Source organism: Misgurnus anguillicaudatus, chromosome 22 (genome assembly GCF_027580225.2).
Source record: "Misgurnus anguillicaudatus chromosome 22, ASM2758022v2, whole genome shotgun sequence".
Lineage (NCBI taxonomy): Eukaryota > Metazoa > Chordata > Actinopteri > Cypriniformes > Cobitidae > Misgurnus > Misgurnus anguillicaudatus.
In genome coordinates, this window is record NC_073358.2 from 17,090,456 (window position 1) to 17,112,252 (window position 21,797).

Sequence of the window (21,797 nt, forward strand, 5' to 3'; positions counted from 1 at the left end):
TGCTATTAGAAGAATAATATAATCAAATCAGAGAAACATATACATTGAAGATATTTGAAGATCCAATAATATCGATTGGAGAATTATTTTGAATTTGTAGAAAAAGAAAATGTTTGACCTCGTTATCATTAGGAGGGAGAGAAAAAGTACTTAAATATGATGGAGACAAGAAATCACTACAAAAGAAGGGTATTTAGAATCCTTATAAAAGGATGAACAAAACAATTAATCATAAATTATATGTAGATTCTGTTGATCAACCAAATGGATACCAAATTAGATTAAGGCATGGGATTAAGCTAAATAAGGAATTTAATAAAGTTTTGTCAGAATAAAAATACAGAATAAATAAATTATGTACAGTACTACAATCAAAAAGTAGATTATTAAGTTTACAAATAAGGCATTAATTTATCTTAGGATAATAACTAGATGCAGCCATCAGAAATACATGATAACATATACTGAATCAATTTTAATTAGAGGTTAGTGGGTAAATGAGGCATTGGTGTCTGGTTAGAGAACCAAATGGAAGTTAAAATATCAGAATGATGGAAAAATTTACTTGAAATCAACAAGAATGTTATCAGAACTTACGTTACAAGACAGTAATGAATTTACAAATAGTAAACGAGAATTCAAGCACCTCTAATGAGGATGGGAAAAATTCATTTAAATTGTTATCACGAATTATTATGCATGCTTTACTTAGTTGTATTATTGGTTATTTCCATTTACTAGTTTTATTTAAATTAATTACATTTATGCGTGTATTATGCAATCTTTAATTAGTTTATTATTGGTTATTTACATTTAATTGTTTTATTTGGAGTATTTTACTTTAATTTGTGTTGCAATCTTTACTTAGTATATTAGTGGTTCACATTTTATTATGTTATTTGAGTTAATCTACATTTATTTGTGTTTTTGATGCCATCTTTACCTAGTTTTATTATTGGTTATTGCTCTTTACTTTGTTTATTTGAATTTACTTACAGTTATACTTGTTTATTATACTTAATTTTTGAGTTTTTATGCTTCAATTTAGTATCAATTAGTTATATTTACTTGTTTTGAATTTGAATATTGAATCTTTAACATTTCTTTTGTGTTTATTATGCATACTTTACTTTTTTTTTTTTTTTTTTACTTGGATTCATTAACATTGACTTTACATTTACGATGTTTTTCATATACTCTACATAGCTATAATGATAACTGTACGCACAGAACCAATTGCGCACAAACTGTTTAGGGCTTAAGTTCTTTTACTTTTACATTCAAGTCAAAATGAGAATGGAAAGATGTTTGTCTTATTGTCCATGGTTCGAAGTGCAGTGGCATAATTTAGTAATTGGTAAGGTATAGTGGCTTTCTTTAGCCACAAGATAGTAATAATTGAGGGCTGAATTATGAGACTGCACTCCGGATTAAAATAAACAGGAAAAGTGAGGCTAAATTAAGCCTCAGAGCGGAGATTATGAAGAAGTTTATTTTAATCCCATCTACACATGAATATGAGTTTACCATTATAATCACATGCAATTTGTGCTGTGTGGGTCAGGAGTATAAAAGCCATCTGTCACAAAGGGTTTTCAGCCAAAGGGCAAATAGGTCATGGGAAGGTCTGAGGAATGTCATGTGATTCTTTGGATTACAAATCCTGTGTTGTTTTGGCCATAAGGGGAGGGAACCAGGACCTGTATATTTGCCAGGCCCTGGCTTGGAGGGGCAGACTGGTTTGGAGATTCCTCCCAGGCCGGCCAGACTGGTTCTGGGAGGATTCATCATCAGGCAGGCTCGGCTTTTTATTCGACCGGAAAATGAAAGTCTATCTCTTGAAATCAGAACCTAAGACTGAAGATTGTTTCATTTGAGGAAAAGGAAAACCACAACAGTGACCACTGGTTTAAGGTGAATAATGCCCCTTTTGCACTGTTTTTGTTAGACTGAATTTATGTTGGACTTGTTTCTAAGTGATTTGTTATATTTACATTGGCACTGACACTTTATTTTTCATGTTGAAAATTTTGGTTTGTGTATTGGTTTAATTGAAAAAATGCTTAAATAAAATGTTGGCATTAATAGCAGATGTTACATTTATTATTTGTTGGTGAATTTTTTTATAAAAAAAAAACATTAGACTATTTGACTAATAATTGATAGATTAATCAGTTGAAAAAATAGTCGACAGTTGCAGCTCTACACCCAACATAATTAAATTGTATAAAGCTTCAGACAGCTATTATAGAATAATCATAATCAAATGTTTTCCACAGAGCTGTGCAATTAACACTAACTCTTTCCCCGCCATTGACTTGTCAATTAAGAGAAAATGCTTGCTGCCAATGAAGAGTTTTTCTGCTAATATCCACCAGATGGCACTCTTACCCAACTTATAAAACCCGGAAGTATTCCCTTAGAGATCACATTCCGAGCATTGCCCTATCAAAAGTCCTTCACAAAATTGAATTATCTCAGCTTTTTTCTCAAAATGTTGTATTTTTGAAGAAACCTACCCATGTTTGAGAGGTAATAAATAAGAACAAGTAAAGGTAGGATGAAATGTTTTTTAAGCAGAGGGTCTGTTCTTTCATTTCATATATTGTATGTTTACATATTTAAAGAACATTTTCTGGAAGGCATTTAACTTTTGTGAAAATTATAAAAAAATGCTGGTGCTGGCTGGCAACTTTTTTTAAAAGGCTGGTGAGGAAAGAGCTAATAATGAAGATGTGCACAAAGCAAGGTGCTTACCCAGAATAATGATTTTGGAAAAGGAAGTGAACCCCAGTTCATCTGGTATGCTGACAATCTCTGCTCCCCCGTCAGCCTCGCTGATGTAGACAAAGAATGCCTCTTGTCCTTCTGGTTCTTGATCATCCAAAATAACAACACTGACCTCCAACTCGTTCTGCCCTTCCAACAATGTGACGGTCTGGGTTTCCAAGGCAAAATCCTCTCCTTCCAGGGCCCACATTCCATTATGTTCCTGATGAAACTGGGTAACATCCGCCTCTAGGCTTTTCAGACCCCCTGTGTAAGCTCTGATTTTGACACTCACCACTCCTGTGAGCTCGACAGTCCTCCGGACCGTCAGGGCTAACTTCTGTTGAGGCGTCCACTCCTGGCTATCTTCAGAAATGTATAGTAGTGCAGGTCCAATACTCAAGAATCCACCAACCACATCGTTAGCAAGGATGGTAATGGTAACTACACTATGTTGCACTACAATGCGGGGCTGAGCTTCAACTGAAGGCAAACTGGCACTAAGAGCATGCACACTGGTTAAATTTATGTAAAAAGTCTCGTCTGGTTCTGTTAAGGAATCATCTAGAATGGAAAGGTGAATGGCAGCAGATATTTGTCGGGAATCAAACAGGAGCTGGCCATCAGTTATTGGTGCAAAGTCTTTTCCAGGTTGGGCAGTACCAGGCCATGTCTCATAGGAGATGCTGGAGCGGTTGCTACGAAAGCCGTAGAGGCGTTGGACATAGAGGGTGATGGTTTGCGCGTCCTCCTCTATAACCAACTTCCGAGTTGCAGGGTGAAACTGATACAATCCTAATGGCTCCACCTCAGCTACTGTGTGACCAGTTCTGACCAAACACACATCAAACCACCACAAAGAAATAAAGAGAATTTAACAGAAAGATCCACCACTTATAAACATGCTGATATAGGACTTCATTTTACAATCCTGCTCAAATTAGTATATAATTACTAAGTACCAACCCTAAACTTATTTTAACCCATATTAAGCACATGTACTGTAGTTACAGTATGACTGTTTTCTTGGTTAAGTACAATAAGTAAGAGTACTGAGTACACTGTAAGGACAAATGCTGTAAAATAAACAATACCAAATTAATAGACATGATCCTACAAAGATCCCAAGAAGTATTTAGACACTTAAGCTAATTTTAAAATGTATAAATGCTAGACGTTTTCTAAAAAAAAACAGTCTCTTCTGTGCCATTAATCCAATTAATTTATCATCTGTGTAATGTTGTTGGGGGTATAGAACAAGAATTCTGTTGGACAGTGTTACCTGAGTCTGGCACCTCCAGGTGAATCTGACTCCACTGAGGTCAGGTAAATGGCATGTGCTGCAACATCTGATGTGTTATAAACGGCATTGAGAGATATCACCTCACTCTGCTGACCATGGGCAAGTATTACCATGCCTGTAGATCAAGCAAAAAGATAAAAATAGCAAATATTTGGTTAGTCAATGCCTTATCTTAGTTCTTGTTTTGTTTGTGTGTATTTGTTGTTTGTGTATAAATCCAAATAAAAAAATTGTGATACAATCTACATATTCACAGTTTTTAAGCCTGTACTAACCTGATCTTGGTGAGATGTCTCCTGGGTGGTAGCCTGCTGGAGTTTGGCCAGGAGGGAATCCAGCAGTCCATCGGACAGTTACATTCCCATACAAACCAGTCCGTTGCAACAGCGCCTCACACTGGCCACTCTCTATATCTGTGACCCATAGGGCTAAAGAGGCAAATCCAACCTACACAGCACAGAGACAGAAACAGGAATAATTTTTAGTTGCCCAATAATCCATCCACTGAATATTAATTTACAATATATTTAATCTTTTACAACATTGTTATTCTTTGTAGAATTTCTTTCAGCAGAATAATATTGGTTAAATACTGTGGCAAGAAAAAGAATGTTAACCCCTATGAATGAAATGGTTTTCTACAGTGATTTGCCCTAGAATGTGATCTGATCCTCATCTAGATCACAACGATAGATAAACACAATGTGCATAAGCTGATAAGGTCACAGGTGAGAACCTTCTGTTCCCACCCAAGGAGGTCCCAAAACACCCCAATGACCAGACAAAACGAAGGAATAAAAATATAACAATCTTTATTAAATAGTAAAAACAATCGAGTCCTTTAGCCTTCATCTCTTGGACGTTTACAGGGGCATTCAGGTAAGTACAGGGGGCCTTTAACTCTGGGCAGGCGGGTAGGTATGCAGGACCTTTAGCTTTGGACAGCAGGAAGTATATGTACGGGGCCTTTAACGTGGGCGACAGGTACGTATGTATATGTACCTGGGGTCCAAAAACGTGGGGCCGCGTTTTGACGTGTTTTTTCCTTATCATGGCAGAATCAACTTAAAATACTCCATCATTAATAATCATACACTTACGTGTTTGACATCATTTGAAACGGTAAAGGGTCTTCTTTAATATGTGTTCATTCACAATAACAACAGATCTTTGTGTTTTTGTCAAATAAAGAAAATAAACAGGGTGTGCATCCAGACATTTCTGTCTCCGCCAGCTGTCTCTCAAAACACGTTACAAAAATCAATTGAAACTCCGCGAATACTCGTCACACAAGCATGATACACACATCCAAAGAAAGCCTGAAATGTCTACTTTTAAACAAGCTAAATATAATCGAAAACAAATATTGCCTGTTTATGTAATCTGCATTGAAGTAAAGAGAGTACCGTTTTTCCTGGCTGACTTCATTATCTTTAATTTGGTCACGCCCACAGCTGTTGACATAGTAATGAAGACACGAGCTGTTCACAGTTCACAGACTTTTTACAGCATGTTTGGATTATAAACTTTATTCACACATGTGAGGAATATCTTCATTTATGTCTGGACATTGAGGAAGAGAAGCATTTATCTTTAACATTACCTAAGAAGAACAATGGAGAACGCACTGCTGGATTAGAAGTAAGTAAGGTTAACAGTTAATTTATACCATTTATATTTGCTATCATGTAACTTAATATGCTCATGGCTTGTGCAGTTCAGCCTACATACAGTACTGTTAAGCAACCTTAGCAGACTACACGCTTCGCATTGTTTACAAACGGACGCGATCTCACGTAATGGCGGATTTCACTGTTGCATGCTGTAACAGTGTTAAACACAGTTATTCAATTATATCCTTCATGGAAACTTTCAGTAAGCCTGAACTGCTGTATCTTTTAAGTGTGTGCTGTAATATGATTCCATGTTTACATGCTTATTTACAAACGAGTACGCGTGACCTCCCATAATGGCGGATATCTGTTACATGTTGTACAGTGTTAAGACACAGTTATTCACTTTCGTATCTGTCATGGCAACTTTGAGTAAATGCTGCACTGCGGGATTTGCTGTAAAATGATTCCATATTGTTTACATGCAAGGTAATTCCATACATTGCGCTTTACACGCGACACTGTTTTTATGAGCGCTGCGTTCGGAGCGGAGACGCGAGCTTGCGCACATGCGATGTGTTTTTAAAGTTCATACGCGTTTACAGAAACACGTTTAAAACAGAAGCTAGACGATAAGGGGATGGGCATCTGAAAACAGCTTTTTATATTAATTGCTGCAGATGTTTATCTGAGATTAAGTTTATGTACAAGATAGTATAATGTAACTTAGTATCAGTGACATTTACCCATCAGTTATATAAGTAAGGGTATTTCTGTGGACAATTTATGCTAATAGCTGTTTATAACTCTCTTAGAGGTCTGCATCTATCTCATCAGTACAAAACTATGAAGTGGAAAAACACTTTTTGGACATAAAGTTATATGGTAACATGAGCCACATGAAGTTTACAGCTCTGTTGTGTATCAGTTTCTTAGTTTATACAAAGTTTTTGAATAGGGTATGTTTCCAAATAAACTTAAAATGTCCTACTAACCATCATTTCTATTTTGATTATATTGTTAACTTAATAAACCTCAAACAAACATGTATACATTTGTCCTCACATTCTTCACTGTAGTTCATTCTCACATTCCTGCCTAATTATGCAGCTCATTATGCGAGCCTTTGTTTGCTTGTTGTCAATCAATCCTTCTCACATACGGCCCGTCTAAACAAAAAGTGTCTTACAATTTCTAAGGCTATGTTTACATTAATGCGTTTATGCTTTAAAACGCGTTACTTTTGCTACGTTTACGCCTTTCATCTACACTACATCACCGTTTTCGACCCTCATAAACGGATTCGTGCGCAAACGCTGAAGACCCTGTTTTAGTTTGAGAACTCAGACGTTGCTCTGAGTGTAAATGAACGTAGACGGAGTCTTATGTAAACGAACAGCTGATGTTAACGTGACAGCGCATCATTTCCAAAGTAAAAATTATTTTATTCATGTAAATATTGGTTTGCAACGGAGGTTTTGCTAAAAATAGTAAACATCTACCAACCAGCTATTATAAACGCTATATCGGATTGTTTTAACATGTATCCTTTTAGATGTCTGTTTTATATTAATGTTTGAGTATTGTTGGGTTTAATGTGTTTATGTTTTGTTTAAATTTAGTTAGCTTACGAAAGATAGACTGTAATTTAAGCGCCATATAGGCGTTGCAAAGGCCAATATGAAGGGAGAATTGTAATGGGTCAGACATTATTTTCCAGTTTAATGTAAGTTTTGTTTGCTTCTTTAAAATGAATTTCGTTTCAGTTAATTTGTCTCTTAATTTTAATCGATGTTTTGTTGATAAGTTTTGTGAATATAAATTAATAAAAACAATAAACTCAACGTCATTAATATAATGCTCGTTTAGGCGCTTGGATTTTAGCTATTTGTGTGTTGCTAGCGGAGGACGTGCACGGACCTCGCACACTTTTAAAAATTAATGCAATAAGCATTTCTGGTAGTCTAAAGCAATTCTTCACTTTTTACTTTGTTTGATTGAAGTTTGCATTTGCGTACATTTATTTTTGCTTCAAGTTCGCTACTGTTTACTGTTCACTTGAATGCTTTCTTTTTAAATCATAAAGACCTTTCTGTTTAGTTATAAAATTAAAATTAACCTATTAATCATATTAATATGTTGTAGGGGGAGCTAGAACAGTATAAGTGTTTATGTTTTGTTTAAATTTAGTTAGCTTACGAAAGATACACTGTAATTTTAAATGCCATATAGGCGTTGCAAAGGCCAATATGAAGGGATAATTGTAATAAGTCAGACATTACTTTCCAGTTTAATGTAAGTTTTGTTTGCTACTTTAAAATGAATTTCGTTTCAGTTAATTTGTCTCTTAATTTAAATCGATGTTTTGTTGATAAGTTTTGTGAATATAAATTAATAAAAACAATAAACTCAACGTCATTATTATAATGCTCGTTTAGGCGCTTGGCTTTTAGCTATTTGTGCGTTGCTAGCGGAGGACGTGCACGGACCTCGCACACTTTTAAAAATTAATGCAATAAGCATTTCTGGTAGTCTAAAGCAATTCTTCACTTCTTACTTTGTTTGATTGAAGTTTGCATTTGCTAAAATTTATTTTTGCTTCAAGTTCGCTACTGTTTAGTACTGTTCACTTGAATGCTTTCTTTTTAAATAATAAAGACCTTTTAATCAAAATTAACCTATTAATCATATTAATATGTTGTAGGGGGGAAATAGAACAGTATAAGACTTTCCCAAACACATTTTTATAGGTTCAAAAATAGTGTCTGTTATAGTTGCCAGCAAAGGACCCATGTATGAATTTTTGTCAATATCGCACACCCCCTAGGCTGCGTAAACGTGCAAAGGTAAGCTATTATTAGAGTAATAAGTTATTTTACACTTTTATGCGCATGCCCAGTTACGTGATTGGTCATGTTTCATGCGTTTATGGTGGTATATAGTGTGGATGAAGATTCTTTTTAAAATGCCAGTATAAACGAGGATCGTTTTCATTTTAAAATGCCGTTTTAAAACGCAAATGCTCTAATGTAAACATGGCCTAAATCAATACATCGTTTTATGTGAATAAGTAGGCATGGTGATTGTCACATCATTTTAAAGAAAAAACTCTAGACTACTAGATTATGTTTAGGAAAGGCTTGTTAAAACATGTTTAGTATGGGTTTTGTGGACTTATATCAGTGACTTAAAAATTTAGCTTTTTTAAAAACCATGCATAAACCTTTTTCTCTCAAAAATACAAACATGTACATACATGTAGCTCATATAATATTTTAGCCCGGTTTGTGCTGAACGCAGTGGTATGAGACACTTCCCATTATTATGTTTTAAAGCAACTGAAAAAAGACCAAATGTAAGAGCATGTCAGAACCTCTGAGAGTGTCCCAAAATGGTCGGACCCCAGAGGGTTAACAGGCAAGGGGCTTCACAGATAAGTATTCAGGTAAGGTCCACTTACAACAGACTGGGGACACACTGGGCTTTAACTTTGGCAGGCAAGAGGATTTACAGGTGAGTATTCAGGTAAGCTTTACTTTCAGCAGGCTGGGGGCACACGGGGCTCTAGCTTTGGCAGGCAGGGAGCTTTACAGGCAAGTATTCAGGTAAGCTTTACTTACAGCAGGCTGGGGGCACACTGGGCTTTAGCTTTAGCGGGCAGGGAGCTTTACAGGTGGAGGAAACGAGCGTGGATATAATCCAATTGTAGCATTCTGCTTGCTAGCAGACTCACGGAGAACTTCCAGACGCTTTCACTTTTCCACAGGCAGTGGAAACAGTCCCACGTCAATACGAGCCTTTGGCCTGGGACCTGTGGCTGGTAGAAGAGAACACACACTTCCCTATTTATGCAGCAGAACATATGACACCTCTTTACACAGGCGTAGGAGGATGAAACCAGTCCTTTAATCGTACACAGGTAAGAAACGGCCGTCCGATGCCACCACTCGACTCCTCATACACAGGGCTCTTTCCTCCGCTTAGGATATGAATACTGACAACATTGAGGACAGAACAGCACAGCAATTCTCCACGTGTACTCACTTTGATAAAAAGCACCCACCGCACTCTTTACACTCACAGTGACTAAGGTCAGTATCACAGCTTCAGCCTGGGTTCGGAGGCCTGGACGAGTAGGCGACATGGGGCAGGAGAACAGCACGTGAAGGCGTAGGTGTTGCGATGTTAGAACTCCTTCTGTTCCACTACTCTCACGCTTACAGTGAGTGAAACAGACTCACAACAGACGTTTTAATCCTCCAACTCCACTTCCTCTCTTTAGATTTACTCATCACATCCATTCGACATCTCCCATTCCTTCAATACACATGACAGGATTACAATGACACATGACATAGTTTCTCACTTATCTCCACGTCGAGTCCAGCACAATATCCGTAGTTCTTCACCCAGCCAGTAATCCACATCAAATCGTCTCCTTCTTCACACCAGCGCTGCCACCAAACTCCCAGCGCACACCAAACAGCTTCACCCGGACAAACTTCCAAGCGGAATAAACTTCACATGGAGCAAACTTCCCATGTCTTTTCACCAAAGTGGTTTTCTGCTCCGCTGCTCCGCGAACCCCGGACAAACGTGGCTTCTCAACTCCTCCTTTAAAGGCTACTTTTAGACAGTCTTCTTTCACTCCTAGTTTCGGTTTGTCCGCTTCCCCTCACCCGCCCCCTTTCATAACAAAACCCCAGCGGGCTCCACGAGCGAACTCACGGAACAACTGCTCCCTTCAGTTTCTTCGACGCCCTTTTTATGAGCCTCCACTTCACTACGGTGTCCAATCTTTGCTCGCCACGCTTATTTGGCACACCTGATCCCAATAGCGCTTGATTTGTTGTTATTTCTGCCCGGAGTCAGTCGGAACCGGCATGGTGTTTGTGAAAATCGGCCCGGGCGGAACTATTTTCGCCAGTTTTCATTCCGCCTGCATTTGTCACTCCGTGACAATAACACAGAATAATTCTAGTTTCTTGTGTCTTTTCTGAAAACACATATTAAACATTCATAGTGCTGTAAAGTGATGTAAGTGAACCCTTGGATTCAATAGCTTGTTAAACCCCCTTTGGCAGCAATTCCTTCAACAAAATCTAAGTCCAGACCTGCACATCATTCAGAAGGAAATTTTGCCCATTTCTCTTGACAAAACTACTTTAACTTTAACAAGACTGATGTGAACCGCTCTTTTCACAGCATCTCTATGAGGTTAAGGTTTGGGCTTTGACTAGGCAACTCCAAATGGTGCATTTTGTTTTTCTTAAGCCAGTCTGTGGTGGATTTACTTTGATGCCTCTTCTTCTTCCTTTGTTTCTTTACACCATTCCAGCATCTACGGCTACATTCACGGCGAGAACCAGTTGATCCATACACAGGTTGGGGGAGGGGCAATTGGCATCTCCAATTTGCCTAACTTGCATGTTTTTGGGCTGTGGGAGGAAACTGGATTACCCGCCGTAAACCCACTGTGCCCACGCTGACACAGGAAGAACATGCAAACTCCACACAGAAAGGCCACCTGCCCTACCTGGGGCTCAGCTGTCGAACCGGGGACCTTCTTGCTGTGAGGCAACAGTGCTACCCACTAAGCCAACCCATTTTGATGTTGTGCCCTTTTGGCGCCATAGTAATCTTCCTGAACAATTCAACTTTAGTTTTATCAGTTCATAAAATATTTTCCAGTAGCACTAGGGTTTGCCAAGGTGCTCTTTTGCAAATTTTAGGCTTATAGCCTGTTCAAAGACTTATATATAGTAGACTTATGAACTGAGATGTGTGCCAGTTCCAATGATGTCTTCAAGCATTTAGCTGATAGCCGTGGGTTCTTCTTTACTGCATTGAGTATTCTGCGTTGTGCCTTAGGAGTCATCTTGGTTTGGGTGCCCACTTCTACAAAGACATCTACAGTATTAAACTGTTTCCATTTATAGACAATTTGTCTAACTGTCGCCCGATGTATGTCTAAACAGAATAATTCTAGTTTCTTGTGTCTTTTTTGAAAACACATATTTAAGATGGCACCTGTCCTGGCAAGCCATCCACCTCACTCCTTTGTTAGGCCACCATGGTAAGGAATATCACTGGAAACATTGTGAGGCTTCAGCACGCTGTAAACGATGGAAGACGAGGAGTGGATATCAGCCTGCTCCGCCCCATCCAGAGGTCTACTGACCCTAAACTTTATAATGTCCAGTTCGGTCAGATAAATCTACCTTGATTCATGATCATTCTCTTGATAAACACATTGATCTAATGTGCCTCACTGAGACCTGGCATCAACGTAGTTTTTTCATCCTTAAATGAAGCTTACTGCTGAGCACAGGGAGCACAGGGCTCGCTGCACTGGTCGAGGTGGTGGTCTGGCAGTAATTTACCGCAACGCTCTCAAGCTTTCTCCAATATCTCTGCATGCTATGTCCTCTTTTGAATATCTGGCCTTCAAATCAAAACCCCCCTTCAAGATAAATGCAGTACTGATGTACCGTCCACCTAAACCTCACCCATCCTTCATCGCAGAATTTCATGGCCTCCTCACCTCTTTCTGCTCTCTATCCTCCAATAATATTATACTTGGCGATGTGAACATTCATATTGATAATTCCTCACTCCAGTTGGCAGCTGAATTTTTAAATGTACTCGACTGTCTTAATCTTACACAACATGTTGATGTTCCTAGACCTGAATATTTCTGACCACTTTTCCATTGGAAATCTGTTGGCATATGACCTAGGAGTTTCTGATCACAGCATCATCTCCATGGACGTTCCCTGCCTGTCACCCATCCCTAAGTCTAAACGTGATATTCAATTTCGCAATATAAAAAACATCAATCCTGCCATCTTGTACTGTGATCTCAAACTGCTGGCCTCAGTCAATTATCCATCAGTTGACAAACTAGTTGAACACTACAACTATTCTCTTCACTGCTTGAGAGGCGTATTAAATCATCTGGCGTGTTAAATCATCTGGTCTGGAGGTTCACAAGTTGGCCTACAAACATCACCAGAAGGCCTACGCAGCGGCCCTTAAACAAGCCCGGTCAATCTACTACTCCAATATTATTAAAAACTGTCCAGGAAATTCTAAACAGCTCTTTTCCACCATCCATCATCTTCTAAATCCCAAAAACCATAACCATACCGAACCCACAGCAGAACTCTGTAATAAATTTCTTGAATTTTTCAAAGATAAGATCAACTCCACTCCACAGATAAAGCCTTCCACCTCTCCCCTTGACCCCCTACCTACTGCGCTCATCAAATCAAACCCTTCGACTAGGGATTACCCGATCAGGTTTTTTGGCCCGAGTCCGAGTCATTTGATTTTTAGTATCCACCGATACCGAGTCCCAATCTCATACTTCTATAATACATAAAAAAATTAAGAAGAGCGAAAAAACAAATCCAGGATGTTCCTTATTTTTATTTAATTCTCCTCATTTTAACGTACAGGGGTTAAATCAGGATTTGTTATGTGGGGGGCTCTGTTGGGATGGGGGGTTCGAGGGGTAACATGTTTAATCCCGATGACAGCAAAGCCACTGGTGTGTTTTAATGACATTTTGGAGATCTGATTTTATAAGTTTCAGCTTTAAAGCTGTGCCACAGGTTGACTCAAACTTAAAAAACCTAAACTTTAAATTATGCAAATCTGTGAGTCTGACACCCTGTATGCATTTGTTGTACATGTCATTATGCACAATTCAGGCCCGGATTGGACATAGGGAGGACCGGGAGAATTCTTGATGGGCCGGTCTGTTTTTTTTTTGGCCACGAGGGCCGGTGTTATAATGCAACCAGGTTGAAGGTTGCTGTCCCTATGCTGCAAGCACTCACAGCAGCCCCATTCGTGTAATTTGCGGGTAGATGTCCCCACCGCTTTATGCCCAAGTTGATTGTGCGGTGCCCGACTCCCGACCATGGAGTAATTGTTGAGTTAGGGTCCATAAACATCTAAAATGCATGGACAACGCAGGACATGCCGCTTTCTTCTGCTTTTCAAAGCGCTTGCCTGTGAACACGAGTTTTGTTTTAGACGTGTCTATATTTGAGTGCGCTTGCCGCGCGTTTAGATTTAAAATAAACTTGAGCACAACTTGATACGAACAGCCTCTAAAGGGAAAATCTTATTTTTTATCTAATATCTTTATTGAGGGAAAAACTGTGTTTCATATCAATATGATGTTTTCTCAAGTAAAATGTTGAAAGTCCATTATATATTTGTTCTTTTTCACACAAGATAGGCCTACCATACATTATTTGGCAATATACAGGATCTAACTAAACAGATTAAGATAAGGATTTTTATTTTTCCATCTGTTTCCCCAATCTTGCTTGTGTATTGTTTATCAGGGGCTTCCAAACTTTTTCAACTCAACAGGTAATCTCAAGACCCACCATTTTTTTAAAACAGAAATATAGGGGAAAACACAAAGTTTAATTGAATAATATTAAAATACTTTATGGTGGTTCTGCACGATTATGGCAAAATCATAATTGTTTTAGACTACTGTATTTGCACTGAATTGTAAATTATATTTTTGAAAAATACAATGAATTCCAAGGCTGCAGAGAACAGTCCACTATTGCAGACTTATAAACAACTGAGGATTTAATTATATTATTTTAATATAGTCAGTCGTGAACTAAAGTGGGCGGGTCTAAGACATGAAACTGAGTCCCACTCCGGCCCTGGCACAATTGGTGTTTTCACACATAGTTCATTTTAAAAGAACCGAACCCAGTTCACTTAAAGTGAACCAAAAAAGGAACTAGCCGAATGTGACCTCAGTCCTTTTGGTGTTCACAGTATAGTGGACTCAAGAGAGTACCCAGTTCTTTTTTCGGTCCTCTTCAGAACTGAAGTGATCTCAGACCTTTTCTTGTTCACATCACAACTTCATAAGAACCCAGACCCCAGCTTTCTGTGCAGCAGTTGATTTTGATACAATGTCAAAACAACATGCGAACCGGACCGGGACCTCATTGATTTCACATTTCAAAAAGAAATCAAACCACAAAAGAACCAAAAAGCGAACCGTACTCAGACCACCTCCTGATGTGGTCTGAGTTCGGTTCACTTTTGGGTCCTTTTAGGGGGGTCTGAGTTCACTTGGTTTGTTCACATATACACCCTGAACTGCTCCGAGAGCATTTGAAGGGCTCAAACGAACTAGGTGTGAAAACACCCTAAACTTTGAAGGAAGTTATTAGAATCAACCTCCTTGACTAATTCTAGGCATAAGATAGGCTACCCAAAAAGACTCAATTAACAAGAAATACAACATACTGTTTCACTAATATGTCTTATAAATTAGCCATAAAGATTCCCTAAGCTGGTCAGCAGTTAGTAAAACAATCACTATAGTTAGGTCGTTATTGATTTGTATAATTAAAACACATTATTTTATTAAACTTTACAATAAGTTGTATCCAGTTATCTAGGGCATAAAAAAAATAAGTTTGGTTCTGGTTGGTTGTCAGTTTAGGTCATGGGTCGGTAGGGAATTTATTTTATTTCATTTTTTATTTTTTTTACAGTGGCAGCAAGGGATAGGTAGGAAATTGTTAAATATTTAAATTGAATAGCGGATATATTTGAGGTGATTAAATTTGACTTTGGCATCCTAAAATGACTTTAATTCGAGCAAATTTACTTGCTAAATTAGATGCAGACTAATCTATATCAGTATAGATCATATAAGGTGCATGAAAAACATGCTAGTAAGTAAGGCATAAATAGATTAACTTTGAATGAATATATTAAAAGTAGAACAGGGGTGTAGAAGAAACACTAATTCTAAACTGAAAAGATAAACACAAAACCCATCGATAACCACTTTAAATATTTATTAACAACAGCAGTAAATATACTGTCAAGATATGTACATTAATTTTACTGTCATGCACATGTATTTTATAAGCTAAATGGTTTCTGATAAAAGTGATTTAAGACTTTTAATGACAAATGTCGGGAGGGCATTATTGTTACATTAAAATGATGCGCGAACCTCTCGATGGCGGGTTTCTTTTGATTTCGTGTGCATTCAGGTATGCGCTGAATTTCTGTTTCGCTCTTGCACTGAGAGTGTGCACGCAATTTATATCTCTTCAATCACTTCCATGCAATTGTTTTATCTTTCCCGAAGTGTGTATGTGCTCAGACTGCGTCCTCTTGTGCATTCGCAAATCCATCAGCTCTCGCGCGCTCTCTGGAAGGTGACGTGCGCGTCTCTCAACAGATCAACAGTGCGTTGCTCTGGGTGCAGAATGCTCATGGGAGTTTTAGTTTCCCAGTGTCGCATCGCGTATTGTTTATCATTTCGCATAACTTTTAAGAAAACTACAACCCGCCTTACGGCCGAAATCTTGCCCGCGTTTGGCGGGTGTTAATGTCAAGCCCTGGTCATAATACCATAAATTCAAATATTATAATTCACTTACTGCCAGCAAAAATGAGCCTTGGTTTGTGCTCTCTGGAAGAGAAAAGCCCACTTGCATATCGTTGTTCAGCTCGTCTTTTTTGTCTGTAATTTACAACTTTCGGCGGGGCAAAAGATCACGTTGCTGTGCACGAAACAGCATCTCGAATGTACACCAAAAATTACCACTTTACCAGTGCCTTTGTAAGTGGCGACAACGATCTGTGAACTATTGTGTTAACGACCGTGTAGCTGCTTTGTTTGTTGCTGGAGGACCGTGCTTTACAAAAACGGTGCTGTACTAAAAGGTAAATTATAGTTCGCCTCAAAGTTTTTTTATTTGTGTTTTTATTTAATGTGTATAATTTCTTCCCCAAGCTCATAAAATAAATTTGGGTCGCACATAAATTGGCAGGGTCGGTCGGAAACCGGAACCAAACAAATTTTTTTTATGCCTAGTTAACATATTGCAGAGATGCAAGTCTCTGAGCTCAAGTCCAAGTCAAGTCTCAAGTGTCGTTGTAATACCCATGTTATACACATTTGTGTCCTCATAAACCATATACAAGAACACACACACAATAACAGCAGGCCCTGACAGGATGAGGACAGAGTAAAGGTATACAGGACCTAAAATCTCCACATTTTAAAAACATTTTCCCCACTTTTTGAAAACACCATACAAGGGTTAAACAAATACTCATTTATATTTCATAAGGAAGACAGTCTAAGTTAACCTCCCGTAATGTTAGCTAAACCAAGAAGCAAGCTAACGGTAACATTAGATGGTTAATTCTATTTTTTTTTTTTTCAATTCAATTTTATTTATATAGCGCTTTTCACAATACTCAATTGTTTCAAAGCAGCTTTACATTAATAGAAGCAGTAAAAGCACAGAAAAATGACAGATAGCACAACATAATACACAATAGCATAAGCTGTCAAATTTGCTGAGGCTATGACTCGACATTATGAACGAGCGTATTACTAATGTAACGTCTAGGAGAAGAAGCTAAATTAAGCCCAAGCAGGCTACCTCCCCGGGGTAAAAAACCCCCTAGGAGAAAAAAAACAAAAACCCCGGGTTGTTGAGCCGAGGAAAAAAATAAAAAGTCCTAGGAGGGAAAAACCCTTGGGAGATATATATGTATATAAACACATATAAACGGATAAGGAGATTAAGCGGGGATTAAGCGGGGTTTAAGCGGGTTCTGCCGGTGGTCGTTGGTCAGGCATCCGCTGGGCATCACAGTGATGGACGACCAGTAGATCAGAGGTGAGTCGACTTTCACATCTACCGGAACTGGGTCTGTTTGTCCCATTGTCCTCAGGGTCGAGGACAGGACAGGGAGAGAAAAACAAAATCATATTAGCGTAGGGGCCGTTCACATGTAATGCAAGTGTCACACAGTGATGTGGTTTAATCAGCTTAGTTTCAGACAGACTAACTATTGCGGCATAATTATATTATCCACAGTTGAGGATTTTGCAAATTGGGGGCCCACTGCGACGGTATATATGGTAACTAAGGGTCACCTTCTGATTTTTAAGAGAAAGAGAAAATGAAACCTGTCGACCCGTTTGACTAAGGCCTGTAACCCCACTGTCGTCGTTAATGCAGGTTCAATGGCAAACGGGTCTATATTGCATGCTATTTACAAGATCATGAGAAAACGCCAACATCGCAACCTGACCATACGTGCCAACCCGTTTGACTAAGGCTGGAGGCCCCACTGTCGTCGTTAATGCAGGTTCAGTGGCAAACGGGTCTGTATGGCATACTATTCACAAGACACAAAAAAGCGCCAAAATCGCAACCCGACCATACGTGCCAACCCGTTTGACTAAGGCTGGAAGCCCCACTGTCGTCGTTAATGCAGGTTCAGTGGCAAACGGGTCTGTATGGCATAGTATTCGCAATATAAAGAAAGCGCCAACAGCCCAACCCAACCTTACGTGCCAACCCGTTTGACTAAGGCCGGATGCCCCACTGTCGTCGTTAATGCAGGTTCAGTGGCAAACGGGTTTGTATGGCATACTATTCACAAGAACACGAAAGTTCCAAAATCGCAATCCGACTATACGTTAAGATAAGGTTTTTATTTATTTATTTGGTTGGTCTGTTTTATGACCGCGAGTGCTTTGTTCTTTACAATTAAATATTTCGAGTTAATTAATTTTACTAGACAAATTATGCGAATGCTTTGTTGAAGAGAAAAGTTTTAACTCTATATTTAAAATTATCGACTGTGTCTGATTCTCGGACATCGGTTGGTAAATCATTCCAGAGCTTAGGGGCTAAGTAGGAAAATGACCTTCCACTTTTAGACACTTTTGATAGTCTAGGGATAATCAAGAGACCAGAATTTTGTGACCGTAGTGTGCGTGATGGATTGTATTCTGATAGTAATTCTCTAAGGTATGAGGGTGCTAGGCCATTTAAAGCTTTGTAGGTGAGTAGTGATATTTTAAATTGTATGCGATATTTAACTGGTAGCCAGTGTAAAGATGCCAGAATTGGGCTTATGTGATCGTACTTTTTAGATCGAGTAAGTACCCTTGCGGAAGCGTTTTGAACTAGCTGAAGCTTGTTTACTTGATTTGCATGGCATCCCCCGAGTAGCGAGTTACAATAGTCTATTCTAGAGGTCATAAAAGCATGGATAAGCTTCTCTGCGTCAGATGTAGACAGTATATGGCGTATTTTCGAGATATTTCTAAGGTGGAAGAAAGCTGTACGGCAGACGTTGGCGATATGACTATCGAAGGATAAGTTGCTGTCGAACATCACACCTAAGTTCCTTACCGTGGAAGATGGCACCACAGTGCAGCCATCTATGTGCAACGTGTAATCTGACATATTATGTTTGTAGCGATTCGGTTCAATAATAAGTATCTCTGTCTTATTGGAGTTCAGCTTAAGAAAGTTATGTGCCATCCAGTCACTAACATCGCTAAGGCAGTCTGTTAGCTTAGAAAACGTGTGTGTTTCGCTGGGATGTGAGGAGATGTAAAGCTGGGTATCATCCGCATAGCAGTGAAAACTTATGTTATGTTTCCTGATAATGTCTCCTAGAGGTAACATGTATAACGAGAACAGGATAGGACCTAAAACCGATCCCTGCGGTACACCGTATTTAACCAGGGAGTGATATGACTCTTCCTCGTTTACATAAACAAAGTGATAGCGATTGGTTAGATACGACCTAAACCATGCTAGCGCCTGACCACTGATACCAACATAGTTTTCTAGTCTATTGAGTAAGATTGTATGATCTATTGTGTCAAAGGCTGCACTAAGGTCTAATAATATAAGAATTGAGATTTCACCACGATCGGATGTTAATAGGAGGTCATTTGTAACTCTAAGCAACGCTGTCTCTGTGCTATGGTGGGGCCTGAATCCTGATTGGAACTTTTCATATGTACTATTATTTGTCAAAAATGTGCGTAACTGGCTTGCCACTACCTTTTCTAATATTTTCGAAAGAAAAGGGAGATTTGAGATTGGTCTAAAGTTATTAAGCTCTCCCTGATCAAGCTGTGGTTTTTTAATCAGCGGTTTAATAACTGCTAGTTTGAAAGATGTTGGAACGTATCCTATTTCTAGCGATGGGTTAAAGATATTTAGAACCGGGGTTGACACTACAGGAAATACCTCTTTAAGTAGTTTTGTGGGAACGGGGTCTAATATACAGGACGATGATTTGGATGACGTTACTAGTTTAGAGAGCTCTTCTATTGTAGTAGGTTTAAATGAATCAAGATGTTCGTGTGGTAGTCTAGTGTTAAGTGAACTAACGGGTAGAGTGGTGGCTGCCTGTGTAGCTACGATGTTTTCCCTTATAGCCGTAATTTTGTTAGAAAAGAAGTTCATGAAGTCGTTACTATTGTGTTGGAGTTTACTATTGGTTTCTGTTTGTTCTTTGTTTCTAGTCAGTTTTGCAACGGTGCTAAAGAGGAAACGAGGGTTATTATGATTCTCATTTATAAGCTTGCTAAGATAGGTAGATCTGGCGGTTTTAATAGCCTGTCTGTAGTGTTTAACACTATCTTTCCATGCTGCACGCCATACTTCTAATTTTGTGCTTCTATAATTTCTTTCCATTTTCCTAGTTGCCTTTTTAAGAGCTGCGGTGTGATGATCATACCATGGAGCTGGCGGCTTTTCTTTGATTCTCTTTTTTCGAATGGGAGCAACGGCATCCAATGTGTTAGAACAGACATTGTTTAGGTTTTCTATTACAATATCTAGATCATCACAGTTATCTGCATGTTTAATTTGGGACAGGTCTGGAAGAGTGCTAATAAAGCTATCTTTAGTGGTGGAAATTATTGTTCTGGCTAATCTGTAGCGTGTTGTGGATTGAGTGATCCTATCTAGAAGTACAGTGTATGACACAAGGTAATGGTCAGAAACTGCATCACTCTGAGGTGATATTTTGATGTCATTAATATTAAGCCCGAGTGACAGAATTAAGTCTAATGTGTGCTTACGAGTATGCGTTGGCCCTGTCACGTTTTGTCTAATATTGAGAGAATTTAGAACATCCATAAACGCACGTCCTAATGCATCTTTATGGTTATCCACATGAATATTAAAATCACCAACGATAAGAGCTTTATCTACAGTGACTACAAGCTCAGACAGAAAATCTGCTATTTCTTTAAGGAAATCTGCATGGTGGCCCGGAGGTCTATAGATTGTAGCTAAGGCAAAAGAGAGCTGTTTGTGGTTACGATCAGTTATTTCCATATTTAACAACATTAGTTCAAATGATTTAAATTTTAGTTCAGATTTTTGGTTTACTTTAAAAATTTTGTTGTATATTGTAGCTACACCACCCCCTCTCCCCTTTAACCTAGGTTCGTGTTTATAATAATAGTCTTGTGGGGTGGATTCGTTTAAACTAATGTAGTCGTCTGCTTTAAGCCAGGTTTCTGTTAAACAGAGTGCATCTAAGTTTTGGTCATTAATTATTTCATTAACAATAGGTTCTTTATTGGTAAGCGATCTAATGTTAAGAAGGCCGAATTTTAACATTCGAGGTTCATCTTGTAATGTATTGTTTCCTAATTTTATGTTGGTCAAATTTGTACGTGATGTGGCAATCGGTGCTCTGTATTTGCTTGTTCGGGGAACAGATACAGTTGAAATGTGTTGATATTCTGGTAAGATCGACTCGAAGTTCTGGGATATATGTGATCTAGACATATCATGCCAGCTAACAGACGGACAGTTAAGCTGATCCGTCTGTTTCCTGACCTGGGCCCTGGATAGTCATACTATATCAGAATTAAGAATATTAATCAGATTTTTGGTGAGTATAGCACTTCCTTCTGATGTCGGATGAAGGCCATCTCGGGTTAGGAGAAATGGTCTACCCCAGAAATGCTTCCAATTGTCTATAAACCCTACATTATGCTGAGGGCACCACTTTGACATCCAGCCATTGAGAGACACTAATCTACTATGTGTTTCATCTCCCCGGTAGGCGGGGAGGGGACCAGAGCATATTACATTGTCTGACATTGTTTTTGCAATTTCACACATCTCCTTAATATTATCTTTGGTGATTTCCGACTGTCGGAGTCTGGTGTCATTTGTTCCGGCGTGAATAACAATCTTAGAAAACTTCCGTTTAGCATTAGCCAGCACTTTAAGTTTGGATCTAATGTCAGA

The 21,797-nt window shown here is 38.7% G+C and overlaps 1 protein-coding gene across 1 annotated transcript in view; it reads right to left on the reverse strand.

Moving 5' to 3' along the window:
* The window catches only part of adgrv1 (adhesion G protein-coupled receptor V1), a 1,080,612-nt gene that overhangs the window by 389,259 nt on the left and 669,556 nt on the right, over nucleotides 1-21,797 (reverse strand). The window contains 3 exon segments of the mRNA XM_073861135.1: nucleotides 2,758-3,599; nucleotides 4,052-4,187; nucleotides 4,348-4,519. Of these exon segments, the coding sequence (XP_073717236.1) occupies nucleotides 2,758-3,599; nucleotides 4,052-4,187; nucleotides 4,348-4,519 (1,150 nt within the window).